At 36.5% G+C, this 20212-nt stretch overlaps 1 protein-coding gene across 4 annotated transcripts in view; it reads left to right on the forward strand.

Annotated features, from left to right (window-relative positions):
• The window catches only part of ARFGEF3 (ARFGEF family member 3), a 234028-nt gene that overhangs the window by 112629 nt on the left and 101187 nt on the right, over positions 1–20212 (forward strand). For all 4 annotated transcript variants that reach the window (XM_043964806.1, XM_043964804.1, XM_043964805.1 and 1 more), the window contains exons 6-8: positions 2449–2571; positions 7837–7879; positions 14007–14085. In XM_043964806.1, coding sequence (XP_043820741.1) covers positions 2449–2571; positions 7837–7879; positions 14007–14085 — 245 coding nt within the window. The remainder of the gene's footprint in view (positions 1–2448; positions 2572–7836; positions 7880–14006; positions 14086–20212) is intronic.

Raw genomic sequence — 20212 nt, forward strand, 5'->3', positions numbered from 1 at the left:
CCCTGCATCAATGAAAATTTATCAACCTCACCCCACCCCCAACAAAAATCAGAGAAAAATATTTGCATTCAGAGTTTGCCATTGATGAAGCAAACACCAACTTGGAACGTGTTCCCAGGATCTTATAGAAAATGTTGCATAATGAAACACAGATGGTATTATCATAGTGTTCCTAATGTTATAAAAATCTGCTTGTGCTCAATTGGAATATTGGACATGCTTAAATAGTTTCTAAGCCATTACATCCTATGCCAAAGCAAAACCTTTTTACTATCAAAATGCAATTTCACTACATTTTTAAAAGCATGTATAATTTCACCACTTCACTATGAAGTAGATACAGATGCCAATGTAAGAAGGCAATTTTTAAATTAACTTGTAACAAAGTAGTTCTGTTTAAAAGTTGCCCCTTAGTCCTTCCACTATTGATTGTCTTTACTACCATTATGAGTCAACTCAGGATTGCTCAACTCAAGAATGTGTTTTAGTTTTTAAAGAGCTCATTTGTACTAATTGAAATATATAGAAGGAGAAAACTTGAAATCAAGTAGGCATTTTTTTATTCAATCACTAAGGAAGTGCTGTTGTTTTGTGGCCAGCCAAGTAGTCAAGTATTTATTCTCCCTCTCAGTCCAGTTAATGATCTTGGAATTGAAACCTGCTGCTTTTAAAAATGGAAACATGTTATCTTGTTTAACACTACTGAAGGGTATGTCCTTGGAATAGGGATCACTGGTCCCATGCCTTTCTTGCCATAGTTTTAGATATGTGCTAAGAGAGTAAGATTGAGATGTACAGCTGAAATAATACAAGGTCATGGGGAGGAAAGGGTGTTTATATAGATAATATATATGTATACACATACATATACACATGATACATACATGTACATACACACAATGATAGACACATGGATGGACATATGTATACATATATGTAAATATGTTATACACATAGTTATTCTATAGATCAGTAGTATCAAACACATTTGCACATGCAGGTCATATGTAGTTCATGAAAGTCCTAGTGTGGCCCAATCTAGATGAAAATAATTGGGAAATATTTTAATTTGATGTTTAATTTAATACTGAGAAGTATTTAACAAAGGAAAGAAAAATATAGTGAAACATAGATAATATTAATATGTAGTTTTCAAAATCAATATGAAGCCCCCAGGGATTCTTAAGTATGGTTTGGAGGACTCTATTTCTATGGGAGTTTGACATGTCTGCTAGAGCCCAATGACTTCCTTATGCATTAATGAAAAAGTGGAGGCAGGTGTGTTTTCTCACAGAAGGAACAAAATCTGAAAATACATAAAGCATGTCATCACACTTACAATTCTTAAACCTGAAGCATTTCTGTCAAATCTGGGGCTGGTTTTTTTTTGTTTTTTTGTTTTTTTTAAGTTTCTATTTGACCCAGAACATAGGGCAGGGGAGTTGTTTTCAGACTGGCTTCTAATGTGGTGAGTTTTATTCTGAAAGAAATTACTTGGTAATATGCAGAGTTCCTCAGTTAAGGCAGCCAGGTAGCACAGTGGATGGCAGGGTGGACCTAGAATCAGGAAGAATTGAGTTCAAATCTAGCCTCAGCCACTTATTAATTGTGTGATCCTGGGCAAGTCACTTAATCACTGTTTGCTTCAGTCTTTTCAACTGTAAGATAAAGATCACCTAAGTATACAGTGTTGTTGTGAGGATCAAGTGAGATAATATTTATAAAGCACTTAGCACAGTACCTGGCACATAGTAGGCACTACATAAATGCTAGCTATTAGGATAATAATCATTCTTAATAATCCATGCCTGCCAATTTGCTCATGTATAAAGTAGGGGTAATAATAGCACCTACTTCTCAGGTTGTTGAGAGGATAAATTGAGATAATATTTGTAAAGCACTTTACAAACCTTAAAACATCATATAAATCCAAGCTGTTATTATTATTATTAATTATATTGTGACTCCTCACCAGTGGTTTTTCTTGTGACTCTGTACCACATGGAGTTAATTTTGAAAATCAATCACCACAGGGCAGCTAGGTGGTGCAGTGGATAGAGTACTGGCCCTGGATTCAGGAGGACCTGAGTTCAAATCCAGCCTCAGACACTTGACACTTACTAGCTGTGTGACCCTGGGCAAGTCAGTTAACCCCAATTGCCTCACCAAAAAAAAAAAAGAAGAAAAAAACAATCACTATTTAAAAACATAGCAAAGTCAGACTGCTAACCTAGTAATAAATTCTACTGCCTTTTCAAAAAAAAGAGATGGCAGTTTCTTGGGGCCAGTAGCATTGTTGGAAATTTAAAAGAGTTGAACCTAAATCAGGCTGACTTTCTGTACCCAAGGGAACTTGATTTCCTCTTGTGTTGTTCTCTCTAAATGTTGGTAATGAATATACCTCTATCGACACAGTATATGCGTCTTGCTATCTTCTTTTCTTACCAGGTGTGCATTGAGACATACGTATCTAGCTGTCACCAACGTAGTATTAATACTGCTGTGCGGGCAACTCTCAGTCAAATGTTGAGTGACTTGACTTTACAGTTACGGCAAAGGCAGGAGAACACGGTGAGCCTTGCAGCATCTGCACATTGACCAGGTTTTTGGTGATATCCTTCATATGTGACTGCATGCTATACCCTTTGTGGCTCCCTGCAACATTTCCAAGCCTGCGACTTTGTGACAAGAAGAACCAGAATTTAAAGGCTTATATAGTGAAGTCAGATGGAAACTAACAAATTTTGTCTTTATTTGTTATTTGGAAAATTTGATCAATTTTTTAGATATGTTGATATGATATTTTGCTTTCTATTATTTTCTCCTCCAAATGGTCTTTTTAAAACATTATATTTAATTTTTATTTCAGTAGTTTTTTAATAATTTAGAATTTTATTTTTCTGAAATTACATGTAAAACCAATTTTTAATGTTAATTTTTAAAACTTTGTGTTCCAAATTCTCTTCCTCCCTCCCCACTCCCCTTAAAATGCAAACAATTCAATATAAGTTGTATATATATTTCAGTAGTTTTCAATATTTATCTATTAGGGGCAGCTAGGTGGCACAGTGGATAAAGTACCGGCCCTGGATTCAGGAGTACCTGAGTTCAAATCCAGCCTCAGACACTTGACACTTACTAGCTGTGTGACCCTGGGCAAGTCACTTAACCCTCATTGCCCTGCAAATAAAATAAAATAAAATAAATTATCTGTTATTTTTAAAAGTTCATTCTTATTTTTGGTTCCTCTTTTCACCCAATCTTTTCTATGATGGGTCACCACTGGCATTCTAAATGCTGCTAAAAAAATTCTCTAAAAAATTTAAAATAAGGTGTGATATAGGTTTTAAATAAAGTTTTAATAAAAATAAGTCATCAGAAGTTTTGCATATAAATCTTGGTTTCTGAGCTATCATATTTCTAAATGAAGGAGAAGTGCTTACTCTGCTGATACAGTGAGAGAAATAGCCTAGTACAATTATTGTGCTATGTCATTCAAGCCCATTACTGACCTTTGGTCTAAGCTTGAAAATATTCTCCAAAATCAGTATTTCTGGGAAAAGTCCAAATTCATTTATCTTTTCCATATCAGTCACCATCTGGGAATAAATGAGTGGCGGGTTCTCTTCCAAAATTATATCTGAATATTATCAAGGTATATTGGAAGACCCTCCTTTAGAGAGCTATGTCTAAGTTGGAAGAATCTGAAATAAGTTTTAACATGAAAAGGGAATTACAGTTTGAGACACATTTTTTGAAATGGCCATGAAAGTTTTCAGGGATTTTCCCACCAAATTTCTAGAGGTTGAGAAATTAAGCCCAGAGGGGACCTTAGGAGTTAAAAAATCCTGACTCCCACATTTTTTAGATAAGGAAACCAAGACTTAGAGAAACTTTGTAACAACCAGGATTACACAGCTCTTTAGTAGCAGAGTCAAAATCAGAATCCTGATCTCCTGACTCCTATCACATTACTGTTTCCACTGGTTTTTCCCTTTCTTTCTATTTCCCAGTGCTTAACACAGTGCCTGACCTGACTTCAACATTATGACTTGCTAGGACTGCTTCAAATAACTAGTGTTACCTATAGTCCATGCCAATAGTGTTCTTTCTTTTTCATTCTCTATAAAAGCTAGCATCCAATTCTCTTAACACCACAGTGTCATGGATCAAATTTGAGCTACTGGGGATCCCAACCTACCCCTTCTAAATTGCCCTTCTTTCTGTGCTGGTTTTAGTGGATCTAAAGAAAGAAAGGTTAGTTAAAAAAAGATAGGCCCCAAAAGAATGAATTTCCCAAACTATGCGGACCATAAAAATCTTTGTGCCTTGGAATATATTGATAGAATCCTAAATGCTAATCCAAGAAGTGTGGAGTTAGGGAATATTTTTGCAGCAAAACAGAGGAAATTTAAACTATTCATATATCCTCTCAACGACTACATATATTTTTATATAAACATTTTAACAATTTGGAAGGGACACAATGGTTAGCATCAATATTTTTTCATGGAATTCTGATTCATGTATATAACCCCAGGGTGCTGCAGACAGTGCTGGGGTGGGGTAGATGGTTGGTTAAAGTAGAAGGCATATTTACAAAGGGAATGTATTTGTCATTATTATTATTATTATTATTATTATTATTTTAGTGAGGCAATTGGGGTTAAGTGACTTGCCCAGGGTCACACAGCTAGTAAGTGTCAAGTGTCTGAGGCTGGATCTGAACTCAGGTACTCCTGACTCCAGGGCCGGTGCTCTATCCACTGTGCCACCTAGCTGCTCCACGTAGTTGTCTTTAGATGAGGCAGAGTCCAATGTATATATGATCACGTCTTTGAGAGTTCTGTAAAATGCAACTTAACTGAAAAGGTTAAATTACACATCTAGAATATTTCAGAGAAAGGGCTTGAAGCTAAGTCTTCTTGATTTTGAGTTGACCACTCTATTCAATATGGCAGCTAGATGGCACAGTGGATAGTGACTAGGCTCGGAGTCAGGAAGACTCATCTTTCTAAGTTCGAACCTGGCCTAACATATTTACTAGGCCATGGGTAAGTCATTTAACCCTATTTGATTCAATTTCCTCATGTACAAAATGAGCTGGAAGAGAAAATGGCAAGACACTCAGTATTTTTGCCAAGAAAACCTCAACTGGGATCATGAGTCAGACACAATTAAAAATGACTGAAGGGGCGGCTAGGTGGCGTAGGGGCGGTTAGGTGGCGAAGTGGATAAAGCACCGGCCCTGGATTCAGGAGTTCCTGAGTTCAAAACCGGACTCAGACACTTGACACTCACTAGCTGTGTGACCCTGGGCAAGTCACTTAACCCCCATAGCCCTGCAAAAAACAAAAAACAAAACAAAAATGACTGAACAAAAAAAAAGTGAGTTATCCTCTTCTTTTTAAATCTCAGATACCTTTTTAAGATTAATCCATACAGATAAATAAGAGAATAGCTACCATTACACTGGCTTGGATAACATTACAGAGGTTATTAGTTTTTTGTCCTTCATAGTATGAATGATCAATTAGTTGGAATAAGAAAGAAATTCCCTCAATTATAAGTTATTATGTGTTTGACCAGGTTCCCAGTCCAACTTATCACTGAAAATTCTGGAATAGGGTATGGGCAGACAGAATTCTAGAGAAGATGGAATTGTGTTCTTTCCTAGTATGTCCTTTCATTCTGTAATTTTAAGGTTTCCTAAAGATATGTCTCCCTTATCCCCATCACATTATTTGCCAATTGCTATAATTTGATGCCCTTGAAAAATCAACTGAGATCCACGTTTTCAAGTGCCTGAAAATGGCTTTTTTTTAAATAAGGAAGTGAAGGGAAAGAAATAAGCATTTATATAACTAATGATATTAGTGAGGCAACACTGCGTAGTAGAAAGTCAATGAGTCAACTAGCATTTGTTAAGTGTTTACCATATCGCAGGCACTGTGCTAAGAGCGAGGCATACAAAATAAGGCAAAAATAGGCCCTGCTCTTCAAGGAGCTCATATTCTGATTTACAGGATGTAAATAAGGACCACTAGACTTTATATTTTACTCTATAAACTCTGACAAATCACTTAATCTCTCTGAGCCTGGTTTCTCATCTGTGACATGAGGATAATATTGCTTGTACCTTATAGAAATGTAGAAAGAAAAAGGGCTTTGTAAATCTTAGTATACTATGTAAATATCAGTAGTAATAGCAGCAGCAATTGTTATTATGAAAATATTATTTTGAGAATGGGATAGGGAACAGTTTGTTTGAATGGAGAAGTTCATCCTAATGTGGATTTCTGTCTTCCTACCTATTATATACCACTTCTTGAGGAAAAGGAAGGCATATAACTAAATATTACACAGCTGTGTGAAGGAATTATACATAACTTTAAGCATTTGTTAGAAGGATATGATTTCAAATGGAGGAAAAAATACCCAGAATGACAAAAATAATTAGTCAGAATATAGTCAGTCAACTATTTTTTTTCTTTCTAGAGCTCATTTTTCTGTTACCACAAGTTTAATGATGAACTCAACCCAGTGTTGTCATTTGACAACTGAGCCGAACAATGCCATTGTTAAGAATTGCTTATTTTAAAATTACAAATTATACATGAAAATATGAAGTATTTTCTCTTATCTATGGAGGCATTGGGGTATGGTAGATGGAAGATTATCTTTTTAGACAAAAGGACCTAAATTGTTATTTTAGCATCTTGGTGTCCTAGGCAACTAAGAATGTAAGATGTATCCATGGAGAGAGTTTCCCCACCAGGAATTTTCCATACTTATTAACTAACTCACAGGAAGGGGACAGCCCCTTCCTCCCACAAAATTATCTTATACAAGTTTTCTTTTAAAAAATAGGAGACCTGCATGTACCTCATGAATATGAAACACTTAAGCTTTCAATATCTATGAAAAAGAGACACCACAAAAGGTGTTGTGTGACCTTTATAAGATATGTTATGTGTAATGTGTTTTGGAGTCAGTGAAACTCCTAAATACCCCAAAGACCTAACTAATGTGCTTCTCATTAAAGAGGAGAAATATATGATATTTGTCACATTTTAATTCTGGGATGCACTTTGCCTATGACATTTCTACCAAATTGCTTTGTATGGAAATGTACTCATGTTTACGTGGGTAAACACTCACTGCTATTAGATAAAGGAAGAAGAGCCCTCATCCCTTCCCCCCTCCCCATGGCTATTGAAATCTCCTTGAACAGAAAGTGAGTAGTATTAAAATTTATCTTTTTTATTTTCTTGTTTTATGTTACTATAAAGCCAAATATATTATCATCATGCTATGTTGAGTATATAAAACCAGATGAGAATGGCTGTCTTGTTTATTTAGTCATTAACATTTAATATTCTGTCCTTGAGATAAAAGAGACAGCATGATGGACCACCTTTCAGAAGCAAATGGTCTTTGGCTTTTGCATGGTGCATATAAATTTATGATAATACTCTTATTGATCCCATTTGTGACCAAGGGTAGGCTAGGTGAGAGACTGATGTCAGTAGCCTTGAAATAAAATTGGCTTTCACGCAAAGCTAAGTGACCCATCTGTAAGTTAAATCAGTGTTCTTGTCTTTATGGGTACCACAACATAACCATGAACCAACCATGAAATGTCATAAGGCTTGTTCTTTTTCATAAACTCCCTTGAAAACAGAAAAGAGGTAGCCAGTCTGAGTTGGACAAATGTGTAGGCTAGCCAGTGAAAGATCTTGAGTTACGTCTTGGGTGCTATCCTCATTCTTGGTTTTAAGAGCATCACTTCTTTAACTGTATGTCCTAATTGTGATGTTTTTCTTCCTTCACTAGATTATTGAAAATCCAGATATCCCTCCCGATTTGGGGAAACAAGGTATTTAATTTGATTTTTTTTCTAACTATTCTTGGGAGCATATATGGTATATTTTATTTTATTTGGAACAGCTAGGCAGCACAGTAGATAGAACACTGGACCTGGAATCAGGGCACACAAATTGAAATCCTGATTCCAACACCTATTTTCTGATTGTGGGTAAGTCACTTAACTTCTCTGCCTCAGTTTCCTCATCTGTAGAATAAGGATAGTAATAGTATCTATTTCTCAGAGGTGTTGTGAAAATAAAGTATTTTATTTGTAAAGTGCTTTGCAAATCATAAAGCATTATACATATACATTATCATTATTATATCATTATTTTGTTATATCAGTTAATCCCCGGCTTAGGTCCTTTATCCCATCTAGTGCTACTGTTATTTAAATTATATGCAGATATATATACACTATATACATATATATACATATATATACTATATATAATCTATTGTCAGTCTTATAATATACATAGTCAGTCTTAGTCTTTCTTCTCTTTGTGCCAGTTCTAATTTACTTTCTTCATCATGTTATCATGCTTATTAGTTGCTAAATTAAGACATGTCAAAATCATACATGACCGTGACCAACACAGTTCTATTAGACTAGAGATAAAACATCCAATTGTAACAGTTTAAAATGAAGGAGTACAGAGCTTTAATAATTCAAAAAATATTTAAATATCTATTTCTCTTTTATGTTATAGTTAATTAAGGAGGGATGAGTGGATAGGAAGAAAATAGAAGGAAAGGACAAGAAATAAGAGGTGGGACTGGGTGGAAGGAGAGATGGGAGAAACAGATGGGCTCAGAGATCTCAGGAAACAGTACGAGGGAGATCCTTTTAATCAAGTAAGCAAACTGGAAAACATAAGGTAATATATACCACTTAGAGAATGAGGGGAACCTTGATTACTTAAATTAAGCTAATTTAATTTGGGCCATTGGAACAAATTGAGGGACTATCACTAAATTCCGAATTTTTAGGTAAATTAGTCTAGTTATACCCTGCTATTCACTTGAACTGTGAATTTCAAAGAATTAGCACATCCTTAAAGTACTCCATAAGATTAAGCTACAGAACTATTGCTTATCTTCAGGGGTAGAAGAAGATTCCTTACACAGAGTTCCCTATACCAAGGATATCCCAGATCTAGATGCATCCTCCAAAAAAAATGCATCCTGTTACTCTCTGAAATATCCACTCCTTCTGTTAGTTCTTCATCTCCTTTTTATTTAACTTTGGGAGGCTCTGCTCTGAATGGAACAACTAGAGAAGCTCACTAGGGGAGTAATTATTCCCTGGGACTTGAAGTGGCTGTGACTATAGCAGTAAAACTATGGGGACTAAATCTAATCAAGCCAAATGCTGGAGCTTTTGATGGAAAACATAGCCTCTTTACTTTTTAACTTAATCCCAAGGTTTTCCTTTATCTTTTTTCTCTTTGTATGTCTCTTTCCCTGGTCTCCAGCTCCCCAGCATCCTTCCCACCATTCTTGGCCATTGGCACTGTAGTCATTGTCAGTAACACAAGAATCTGACAATTCACACTATTGCATTGTTAAGGATAGTTTAATTTGATTTTTGTAGCCATTATTGTAGAAAGGAAATATTAATTCCATTATTTCAATACTAATTTTCCATTTTGAAGGTTTTCCAGGTTATTTTCCTCTCTTCCTTTTTTGCCCATTTCACTGCCCCAGATGATCTTCTCTCTGGAGCAGTGCAACTTGAAAACCAGTAAGAAAATGAGATTCCCAACAGTTTTATTTAATTTTGTCTTTAGATACAGAATCTAGCACAATGTCTTGTACATTTTAGACCCTCAAAATATTTGAATAAATGGTCTATTATTTACTATCAATAGTTAAAAGTTAACTATACAAGCCTCAAATGATGATTACATTTTTTTACAAAATACAATGTGTCAAAATAAAACAGTTGTCCCTGAAAATTGGATATTGTAACCTGAATTTCAGAGCTTCAGCAACTAAACCATAGGGAGAAATATCTTCTCCTGAAGCTAACTAATATACTAAAGATAAAAGTGGCTCTTTGGCAGAATCCTCATAAGAACTTGGTGGCAGAGCACCAGATTTCTTGTCTTTGGTGCCCCAATGCTCAAGATGTGTCTGCTGTCTTGGAAATATAGCTCTTGCCCTTATCTCTGCTACCCTTGACTGGAGTAAGTTCCTGATAATATACTTTCAAGACAACAAATTTTAAGGACAACAAAAGCTAAACTATAAAAGTCTGAGGAGCCATATAAAGATATCAATGGGCAACAATGGGACAATCCCCAGGGGATAAACCAGACTAAGTCTATGTCATTGGCCAGACTGTGACGTGCATTTGGTTGAGCAGTTCATTGACATATGTACAGAAGTATATATCTGGGATAGGTACTGCAGATGGACATTAAGCTGGACCCCAAAATTGCATAAAAGGAGGAAAATATCAAGCTGGATTCTGTTTGGGAAATTGTGCAATTTTTTTTAACAGTCTCGATCTCCCTGCTTCACAAATCCATTTCATTTTTAAAATGGGTATCTTTGGCTTTTATATCACCTTTGCTTCTGAATATACTTTTCCCTTTCCCAATCTAGCACACCATCCCCCCCCCCTTTTTTTTTTAGTGAGGCAATTGGGGTTAAGTGACTTGCCCAAGGTCACACAGCTAGTAAGTGTTAAGTGTCTGAGGCCAGATTTGAACTCAGGTACTCCTGACTCCAGGGCCGGTGCTCTATCCACTGCGCCACCTAGCCGCCCCTGACACCATCCCTTTTAACAAAGATATAACAAGAAAGGAGGCTGGAGCATTTCAGGAAAAGTAATCAGTATATCAACTAAGTCTGACAGCACCACACCCATAGCCCCTCCCACCTTAGCAAAGAAGGGAGGAGAGTTCATTTTCTCATCTCTTTTCCATGATCAAGTTTGATCATTATAATAATACAATATTCAGATTCATTTGTTTGGTGTTGTTATCCTTTCCATTTGCATTATTGTAGGAATTTTTTTTTATATCCCTTTCCTTGTTCTGCTTGCTTCATTCTGTATCTGTTTATATGTCTTCTCATGCCCTTTGGAATTCTTCATCTTTATAAATTATTGGCACATAGTAATATTCTATTACATTAATTTGTTCAACCATTGATGGGTACCTCTAAGACTTCCTTTTTTTAACACAAAAGTCTCCCATTTATGTTGGATCTTGTGGAGCTTGAAATGCCACAATCCCATAAGAATCAGAGAAACAGGTTATGCAAGGGTAAATAGATACAGTATAAATAAAAGTAGTCTGCAGTATTATTTACCGTAGTACATTGCACAGAAGAAGTACTCTAAGGGATATTATTGATGCCATATTTGATCAGAAAAGGAAGAAATCCAGTAATAGGGTGAGAGGAAAGGATAACAAATGAACAGACTGCAAGCCCTCCTGGTGACAATGCAATGTAAAAGACCTAGAGGGCATCCCATCATACACCAAGCAGACTCTATACAGATGAACAGAGGAAAGAATTATACAGAATGAGAAGGCATGGATAGGTTACTATTTGCACTGATAAAAGAAATACCTACATCCATAAGATCCCAGAACCATTGAAGGATTGATCAGCAGGTGATTGATTATATGTATTTAGAATAAATACAAAGTCAGCCTATATGTTTAAGTCTGGATGGCTCCATTTGGTACTTAATTTAGCACTTGCTCTTTTCTCCCTGATAATACAAAAGATCCTGTATTATTTCCTTTAGACAAGTGCTATAATAGAGAGTGATGGACTTGGAGTCAGAAAAATGTGAATTCAAATCCTGCCTCAGATACTTATAAGTTGTGTAACCCTATGCAATTCATTTAAATCTTTTCCAGCCTCAGTTTCTTCATCTGTAAAAATGGGGGTGATGGCATCTAACTCCCAGGGTTGCTTTGATGATCAAATTAAATAACATTTACTATACTTTGCAAACCTTAAGAATACCTTATAAATGCTAATTATTATTCTTATTATAATTAGAATGGTATCATCCCTAGTCTGAAAAGAGCTTTTCCTGAGTTCACTTGTTCACCCAAGGAAGTATTAACTTTTATTTGATCTTCAACTTCCTACTGCTGGCATAGGTTGGGCTATACCCACAGCCAAGTTTACCTGATCCTCTAAGAAGAAAATTAGATCTGGTAGTCAGTAGTGTTTTATGGTTTACAAAATGCTTGACATTTATTTCATTTGAGCCACATGGCAACCCTGTGAGATATGTACTTACTATCTCCATTTCACAAACAGGGAAGTTGAGGCACAGAGAGGTTAAGTAAGTTGTCCATGGTCACACATCAAATAAATGTCTGAGGCAGGATTCAAACCCATGTTTTCCTGATTCTAAGCCAGTTCCACTATATCTGCAGGATCACCGCAAGTTTTCCTGATTCTAAGGACTTCGTCTACTTACTGCCTAGCTGCCTCATTATATATAACACATACAAGTAAATCATTTAGCGTGGATGATTAATAATCAGAGGGCAACATAATAATCCTGAATTGCTCACACACTTGCAATAAAAGATTTTTCTTTTCAAAAATTAGATTATACTCTTAGAGTATATATTCATTCACCCATTAATCCAGCCAGCAAGCCAGCCAGCAAGAGCACCTAATATGTGTAGGTCACTGTGATAAGCATGAGAAACTGTTACTTTCTACTAACATAATAAGCAAGGCAGCTTTTGCTCTCTCCTTGTAGCAATGCACTCTCCAGGTGTCCTATTCACTATGGGAATATACTTTAAATGGCAGGAGATAGTGAGTTCTCTTGTGGTGTGGTCTCACTCTTCTTGCCTACAGGCAGGCTTTCAAACTACTACATGGCATTCTGGGAAGTGAACTTAGCTGAACCCTGCTCAGTTCAGTATCTATTGCTTGTGTTGATCATTTTAATATTCTTGAACTCTCCCTCAATTATATGTGGGTAATGTTTACTTTAGGCAGCTAGGAGGCTCAGTGGATAGAATGCTGGGCCTGGAATCAGGAACACCTGAGTTTAAATCCAGCCTCAGACACTTACTAGCATGTGACCTGGGCAAGTCAATTAACCTCTGTTTGCCTTAATTCAGTGGAGACGGAAATGGCAAACCACTCCATTTTCTTTGCCAAGAAAACCCCATGGACAGCATTGATGTGCTAAGATCCACAGGGTCACAAAGAGACATGACTAAATGACTGAAAAACAACATTTATTTAGAACAGAAAACAATTCATGTCATATTGGAGAGGAAATAAATTGTCCGAGCTTATTCTTTTTTAAAAAATATTTTTATTTTTATTTTATGGAATAAAACAAGCATATCCATAACATGAAACTTCAAATCTATTTTGTATAACTTGCTATTCCTTTTAAATAAATAATAATGTTATCATATATATTTCTTTTTTCTCTCCTTTTATTCCCCCCCCCATCTCCGTCCTGGAGATAGCTACCATTAGATACACACACACACACACACACACTCATATATGTAAAATCATTCTACACATACTTCTATTTATCAGTTCTTTCTCTGGATACAGGTAGTATCTTCCTTCATATGCCCTTTGTGGTTAATTTGGGTGTTTATAATAGTCAAAATGACTTATTTGCTCAGAGCTGTTCTTGAAAGAACACAACGTTCCCTTGGATCTGCTCATTTTGCTCTTCATTATTTTGTGCAAATCTATCCATATTTTTCTCTGAGCTTATTCTTGTTCCATCAAGAAACTCTTATCTCTGAGTTTTTTCCCTTTCCCTGTGGAATTTCTCATTGTTGCGGTTTTTCCTCTGGTGGGCTGCAGGCATGTCCAGTCTCGGGAGCTCAGCAAGTAGAAAGTATTAAAAATTATGGAGTGCAGGGGCGGCTAGGTGGCACAGTGGATAGAGCACCGGCCCTGGAGTCAGGAGTACCTGAGTTCAAATCCGGCCTCAGACACTTAACACTTACTAGCTGTGTGACCCTGGGCAAGTCATTTAACCCCAATTGCCTCATTAAAAAAAATTTAAAAAATTAAAAATAAAAAATAAAATTATGGGGGTGATCCTGCAGATACAATGGGACCTATTATGCCACTTTCACTCTTTATTCTTTTCTGTTTTGAAGGTTCAACTTTAGAAACCCTCTGTGATGATGTCGTCTCTGTCCTCTCCGTCTTGTGTGAGAAGTTACAAGCCTCGATAAAGTAGGTGCTACAAAGTGCCAACTCCTTTGGGCACCAAGGACGTGTTTCTACCATTTCTGTCCAGAACTGAACTTTAAGACTGTCTTCCTATCTTATTTGTAGTTTACCAAAAGGTATTATATGCAATGGCCAGCGTTTAGAAAGTACTTCCTATTTTACATAGAAAATTTCATCCTCATCCCAATGCTGTGTGAATGTGAAGAGAGGTGCTTTTATTATTATTGCCCATTTTACAAATTACTAGATTGGGACTGAGAGAGGTTAAACAACTAGTTTAGGGTCACACAGCTGTAAAGTCTCTGGAGCAGGATTCAAAACCAGGTCTTTCTGATACCAACCTTTATACACATACATACATACATACATACATACATACACATATATACATATATGAACTTTATACATATAATATATTAATTATATTATAATGTGACATAATATATTATAAAATAATATATATTAATAATATATAGTTATTTGGAGATTATTCCAGAGTGAAACCCCAGATTGTCAGATGCCAATTATCATTTTCCAGCTTGCAAAAAATTCCACAATGACCTTCTCTTGAAAAAAAAAAAGCATTTTAAAGGCATTTTATTGATACTTCTGGGTAGTTGTTGTTTTAACATTATTGTTATTGCCCAAGAATTTTCCACCCCAGTAGAAACCTCTCTTTTTCTTTTTGTTGTTTTTTGTTTTTGTGGAGCAATGGGGGTTGTGATTTGCCCAGGGTCACACAGCTAGTGTCAAGTGTCTGATGCCAGATTTGAACTCAGGTCCTCCTGAATCCAGGGCCGGTGCTTTATCAACTGCGCCCCCTGAAACCTCTCTTTTAACAAAGAAACATCATTAATCAAAACACATAGTGACCTTATCTTACAACATATGCCTCATTCTGTGTCTATAGACTACTACTTCTTTCTTGAGAGAAGGAAGGCCTGATTCATCTTCAGTCCTTTGGAGTCAAGTGATTAGTCATTGTATCAATCTGTGTTCTGATATTTTTAAGGGTTTTTCCCCCTTTTATATTTTTGTGATCATTACCTTATCCTCTTTTCCAGTTTAGTTCATACATATTTTATGTCACTAAGGTGTGTGATCATGTAATTAAAATTTTATATAGCCAGTTTCCCTCTTAAAGCACCTTATGATATAATGATTTTCTAGCTATGGCCGGATATCTGCACTAGATGCACATACAAGTATAATCATGAGCATAGATTCCATTCTCAATGACATAAATCCTAACAAGGCTTTTTTATTAATAAAGTATTTTTTTTCCTGTTACAAGTAAAGATAGTTCTCAACTTTTGTTTATACAAGCTTTCCAATTTCAGATTTTTCTCCCTCCCTCCCCTCCCTCCCCCCTCCCCTAGACAGCAGGTAATCTGATATAGGTTTTATATATATATACACATACACATAATAACATTAAGCATATTTCTGCATTAGTCATGTTTTAAGAGAATAATCAGAGCAATGATGAAAAACCTCAAAATGGAAAAACAACAGCACCAAAAACAAAAGAAATAGTATGGTTCATTCAGCATCTATACTCCACAGTTCTTTTTTTTTTCTCTGGATTTGGAGATCCTCTTCTATCATGAGTTCCCTGGAATTCTTCTGTATCATTGCATTGGTGAGAAGACTATAGTCCATCACAGTAGATCAACACACAATGTTGATGATACTGTGTACAGTGTTCTTCTGGTTCTGCTCATTTCACTCATCATCAGCCCACAGAAGACCCTCCAGGTTTCTCTGAACTCCTGCTCATAGTTTCTTACAGCACAATAGTATTCCATTACATTCATATACCACAACTTGTCCGGCCATTCCCCAATTGATGGGCATCCCCTCAACTTCCAGTTCCTTGCCACCACATACAGAGCAGCTATAAATATTTTTGTACATGTGGGTCCCTCTCCCCTTTCCATGATCTCTTTGGGGAAAAGACCCAAAAGTGGTATTGCTGGGTCAAAGGGTATGCACAGCTTTATTGCCCTTTGGGCATAATTCCAAATTGCTCTCCAGAACTAACAAGGCTTTTTTATTGTATTTTTTTATGTGACAGTTTTGTCACTAAGAATTGTCTTTTTAGTTGATGTAGCTTCAAAACACTGAAATTTCAGAGGGAGAATTGAGAAACTTGTGCCAGGTTTATAAATAGCAAATCCTTTAGTTATCCAACATCCTGCTAAGCAGGAGTCCCTACAACTGGGAATTTTACACTTATAAAGATTCAATTCCACATATATTGAGAATGTGCCACGTTTCTAAAACCATGCTATGTCCTGTAGATTGAAGATTGACTGACTGAGCACAGTTTTTACTCTGAGTCACTGCAGGCCTTCTTAATCATCAGAAATGATTCAAGTGTAGAGTAATAATCCCTCCTGGTAATCAGCTACCAACCAAAATGTCAGCAAAACCAGAGTCTCCTCATAAAGTGAGAGTTTGCCCTACTGATGAGCAGATTAATGAGCAAGAAGAAGTTCAATTCTCTCTCACTGTCTTGGGAACTGCAGAAAAAAATGGGCCAGGAAGAAATTCAGAATTATTTAAAACCTTGAATTAAAATGCGAATGTCTCTCTATTTCTTTCTTTGGCAGTTGCTGCTTCACAGCCTTGTCACAGTATGATTTAGGACAACTGAGTTATTTATGTAATTTCTATTGAAGTATCTTTTAAGAATGTAGTTTTATACCTATAGTTACTCCTTGGTATATAAATGCCCTTTCTGATTCTTGGTAACCTGGAGAATATTTCATTATTTTTGTTATTGTTGTTGGGTAGGGCACAGGAAAGAATTCTTTCTGTGTTTAAATTGTATGTATTTATCATATTGCACAGTTTTTGAAAGTATCAAGATTGCTATGAGAGCCAAGTCAATGATTTGACAATGAGTTTTACTGGGAGAGAAATCTTTGCAAAATTGATTTTCCTTCTCGGCTTCTCTCTTGATGATATTGGATTAAGGTTTTTTAAAGCCCATTCTGCCTAAGACTTAGGAGGACTTAATAAATATTTAGTGACTACAGTTCCGCTCATAATACTGTGCTCAGGTATAGAAGCACTGAACCTACCTACTTAGGAGCCTTGAAGGTACATTATTAATTAGACCTCTCTTAGTTAAGTCAAATTAATACTTTGTTTAGCTCCAGGGGGAAATAAAGCCTTTTAGGAAGGTTTTATGGGGTCTTAGAAAGATTCTCTTTTCAAATACGGCTTGTCAGACAAATTTACCCCAACAGCCTTGTGAGTCTATAAGTCTGAGCTTTTGCATTATTGGAGCTATCTGTTAAAATTTCTTGGCTTATCTGTGGTTTTTCATCTCTCTTTACTTAACTTGAAATAAGATCTAAGAAAGATTAATCAATTGATCAAGTAACGTTTATTAAGGACCTACTATGGACTTGGGCTAAAGCCTTGTGCTGAGCTTTGGGGATACAAAAACAAAGATAAAATAAACTTTGTCCTGGAAGCACTTATATTCTATTCAGGGAGTCAATAAGTACACATATAAGTATCAACAAAATAAAGACAAGTTAATTTTGAGAGGGGAGCACTAGTACCTAGGGAAGATCAGAGGCTGCTTTACATAGAAAGTGGTGCTTAAGCATGCTAAGAGGTGGAGTTCAGGAGAGAATGGATTCCAGACATCTTCTGCCATTATCTACTCACTCCTTCCCTCCAATCTCAGATGAAGAGGTGGTCCTTCTCCTTGCCCAAGCCAACCCCTTTACATGAATGCATTCCTGCTCCCATTCCCTCCTGACTTCCCCAGCAAATTGCACCCCGCCCCCACCCCCATGTTCTCATGTTCAGTCTCTTGTTATTTTCAGGTTTCTTCCCTACTTTAAAAAATATGGTTATCCTTAAAAAAACCCTCTCCCTTGATCAATTCATCCCCATTAGCTATCATACTCTTTGTCTTTTCTCCTCTGTAGCTAAAGTACTAGAGGAAGCCACATGTGCTTCTACCACTTCCTCTTCTTTTTTTTATTTTAATAAACATTTTTATTTAAAGTTAATTTCTTTCTTGCCTTTTACTGTCTTCTAAACCCTCTGCCATCTGACTTTTAAGTCTTTCTAACCCTCTTGGCCTCATCTACTCATAATTCATCTGAAACTGGCCTCTCCAGGTGATCTTTTAAATTGCCGATCTAATGACCTTTTATCAGTTTTCATTCTTTAATATCTCACAGCTAAAAGGCACAGTGGATAGAATCCTGGGCCCAGTGACAAAAAAAGACCTGAGTTCAAACATGGCTTCATAATTTGATTTTTGATTCTGAGCATATCAAAGGACTTGATTTGCCTCAGTTTCCTCAACTGTAAAATGGAGATAATAATAGCACCTTCCTCCCAGGGTTGTTGTGAAGAAGTGTGATAATATTTGTAAAGCACTTAACATAGTGCCTGGAATGTAGTAGGTACTTCATAAATGCTTGTTTCCTTCTTTTCTTTCCGGAGCCTTTGAAACTGTGGATCACATTCTCATTTTGGATATTCTTTCCTCTCTGGATTTTCATGACACTGCCCTCATCAAGATCTCCTCATATGCATCCAATCACATCTTCCCAGCCCTCTTTGCTCATTCTTCTATGACACATCCAATATTGATAGATGATCCCAGTGATCTATTCTGGCCATTCTTCTCTTCTCCCTCTATATTATCCCATTTGGTGACCTCATGAGCTCTGATGGGTGCAGTTATCATCTTTATGAAGATAATTCTCAGATTTATACAGCTAGCTCCATTCTTTCTCCAAAACTCCAGTCTCACATCAGTAATTGCCTTTTGAAAATCTTATCTCAACATGAATATCTTGGAGGCATCTCAAATTCAACATGTCCAAAATAGGACTTGTTATCTTTCCTCCAAAATCCTCCCTTCTTTTGACTTTCCTATTACTTACCTTTAAGAATATCACCATCCTCCCAGTCACTCAGACTAGGAACTTCAGTACCAACCTTCATTCCTCATGATCACTCAACTCAACCCACCATTGTTAAATCTGTTAATTTCTGTCTTCACATCTCTCATATCTGTCTCCGCTTTTCCAATCACATGGACGCTGCCCTAATACAAGCACTTATCTCATCTAATCTACTGAATTGTTGACAATTATTGGTCTCCTTGTCTGCTTGCCTCTCCATAGCAATCCATTTTCCACTCAGCTAGGAAGAAGATGTTTCTAAAGCATGTTTCTCACCATGGCATCACCTCCTGGTCACAAATTCCAGTGGCTCCCAATTATCTTTAGTATCAACTATGAAGTCTTCTCTTTGCTGCTTATAACCTGTCCCTTTCTGAGCTTTCCACCTTTCCCAGACTTTATTCCCCTCCACACAGCTACAGAGTTACTTAATAGGAAATTTATCTCTGTGACTTTCTTTTTTAAAAAGAAATTAAAAATTTTTTTTTTATTTTTTACGTGACTTCCACTAGACTATAAATTCATTGGGGGTAGTGACTTATTTTTTTGCCTTTTTTTGGGGGGGTTGCGGGGCAATTGGGGTTAAGTGACTTGCCCAGGGTCACACAGCTAGTAAGTGTTAAGTGTCTGAGGCTGGATTTGAACTCAGGTCCTCCTGAATCCAGAGCTGGTGCTCTATCCACTGCACTACCTAGCTGCCCTTTTTTGGCCTTTTTTATGTGTGCACAGTGCTTAACACAGTGCCTGGCACATAGTAGACCTTTAATAAATGTTTATTGAATGAATGACTTTGTACTTCTTCACTGTCTGTCATTCCCCCATCCCTTCAATTCCATGCTTCTTGGTTTCTCTAGCTTCCTTCAAGATTCAGTTCAAGTCGATGATCTTAGAGATCCTCTATTCCAACCTCCCTCATTTTACAGAGAAGGAAGATGTGAGCTGAAGGGAATTAGTGAATGAGTTGTTTGGTTGTTTTTTTGTTTTGTTTTGTTTTGTTTTGTTTTAACACAGCTTAAGTCCCACCTTCACTCGGATTTCTCCATTCCCCTTGCTGCTAGTGCCTTCTCTTCTCAGATTACCTTCCATTTTTTATATATCTTGCATGTCCCCATTATTTAATTATTGTGTCTGCCATTATAATGTGAGTACCTTGAGGACAAGGACTTGTTTTTTCTCTTGCTTTG

This window comes from Dromiciops gliroides, chromosome 4 (genome assembly GCF_019393635.1).
Source record: "Dromiciops gliroides isolate mDroGli1 chromosome 4, mDroGli1.pri, whole genome shotgun sequence".
Lineage (NCBI taxonomy): Eukaryota > Metazoa > Chordata > Mammalia > Microbiotheria > Microbiotheriidae > Dromiciops > Dromiciops gliroides.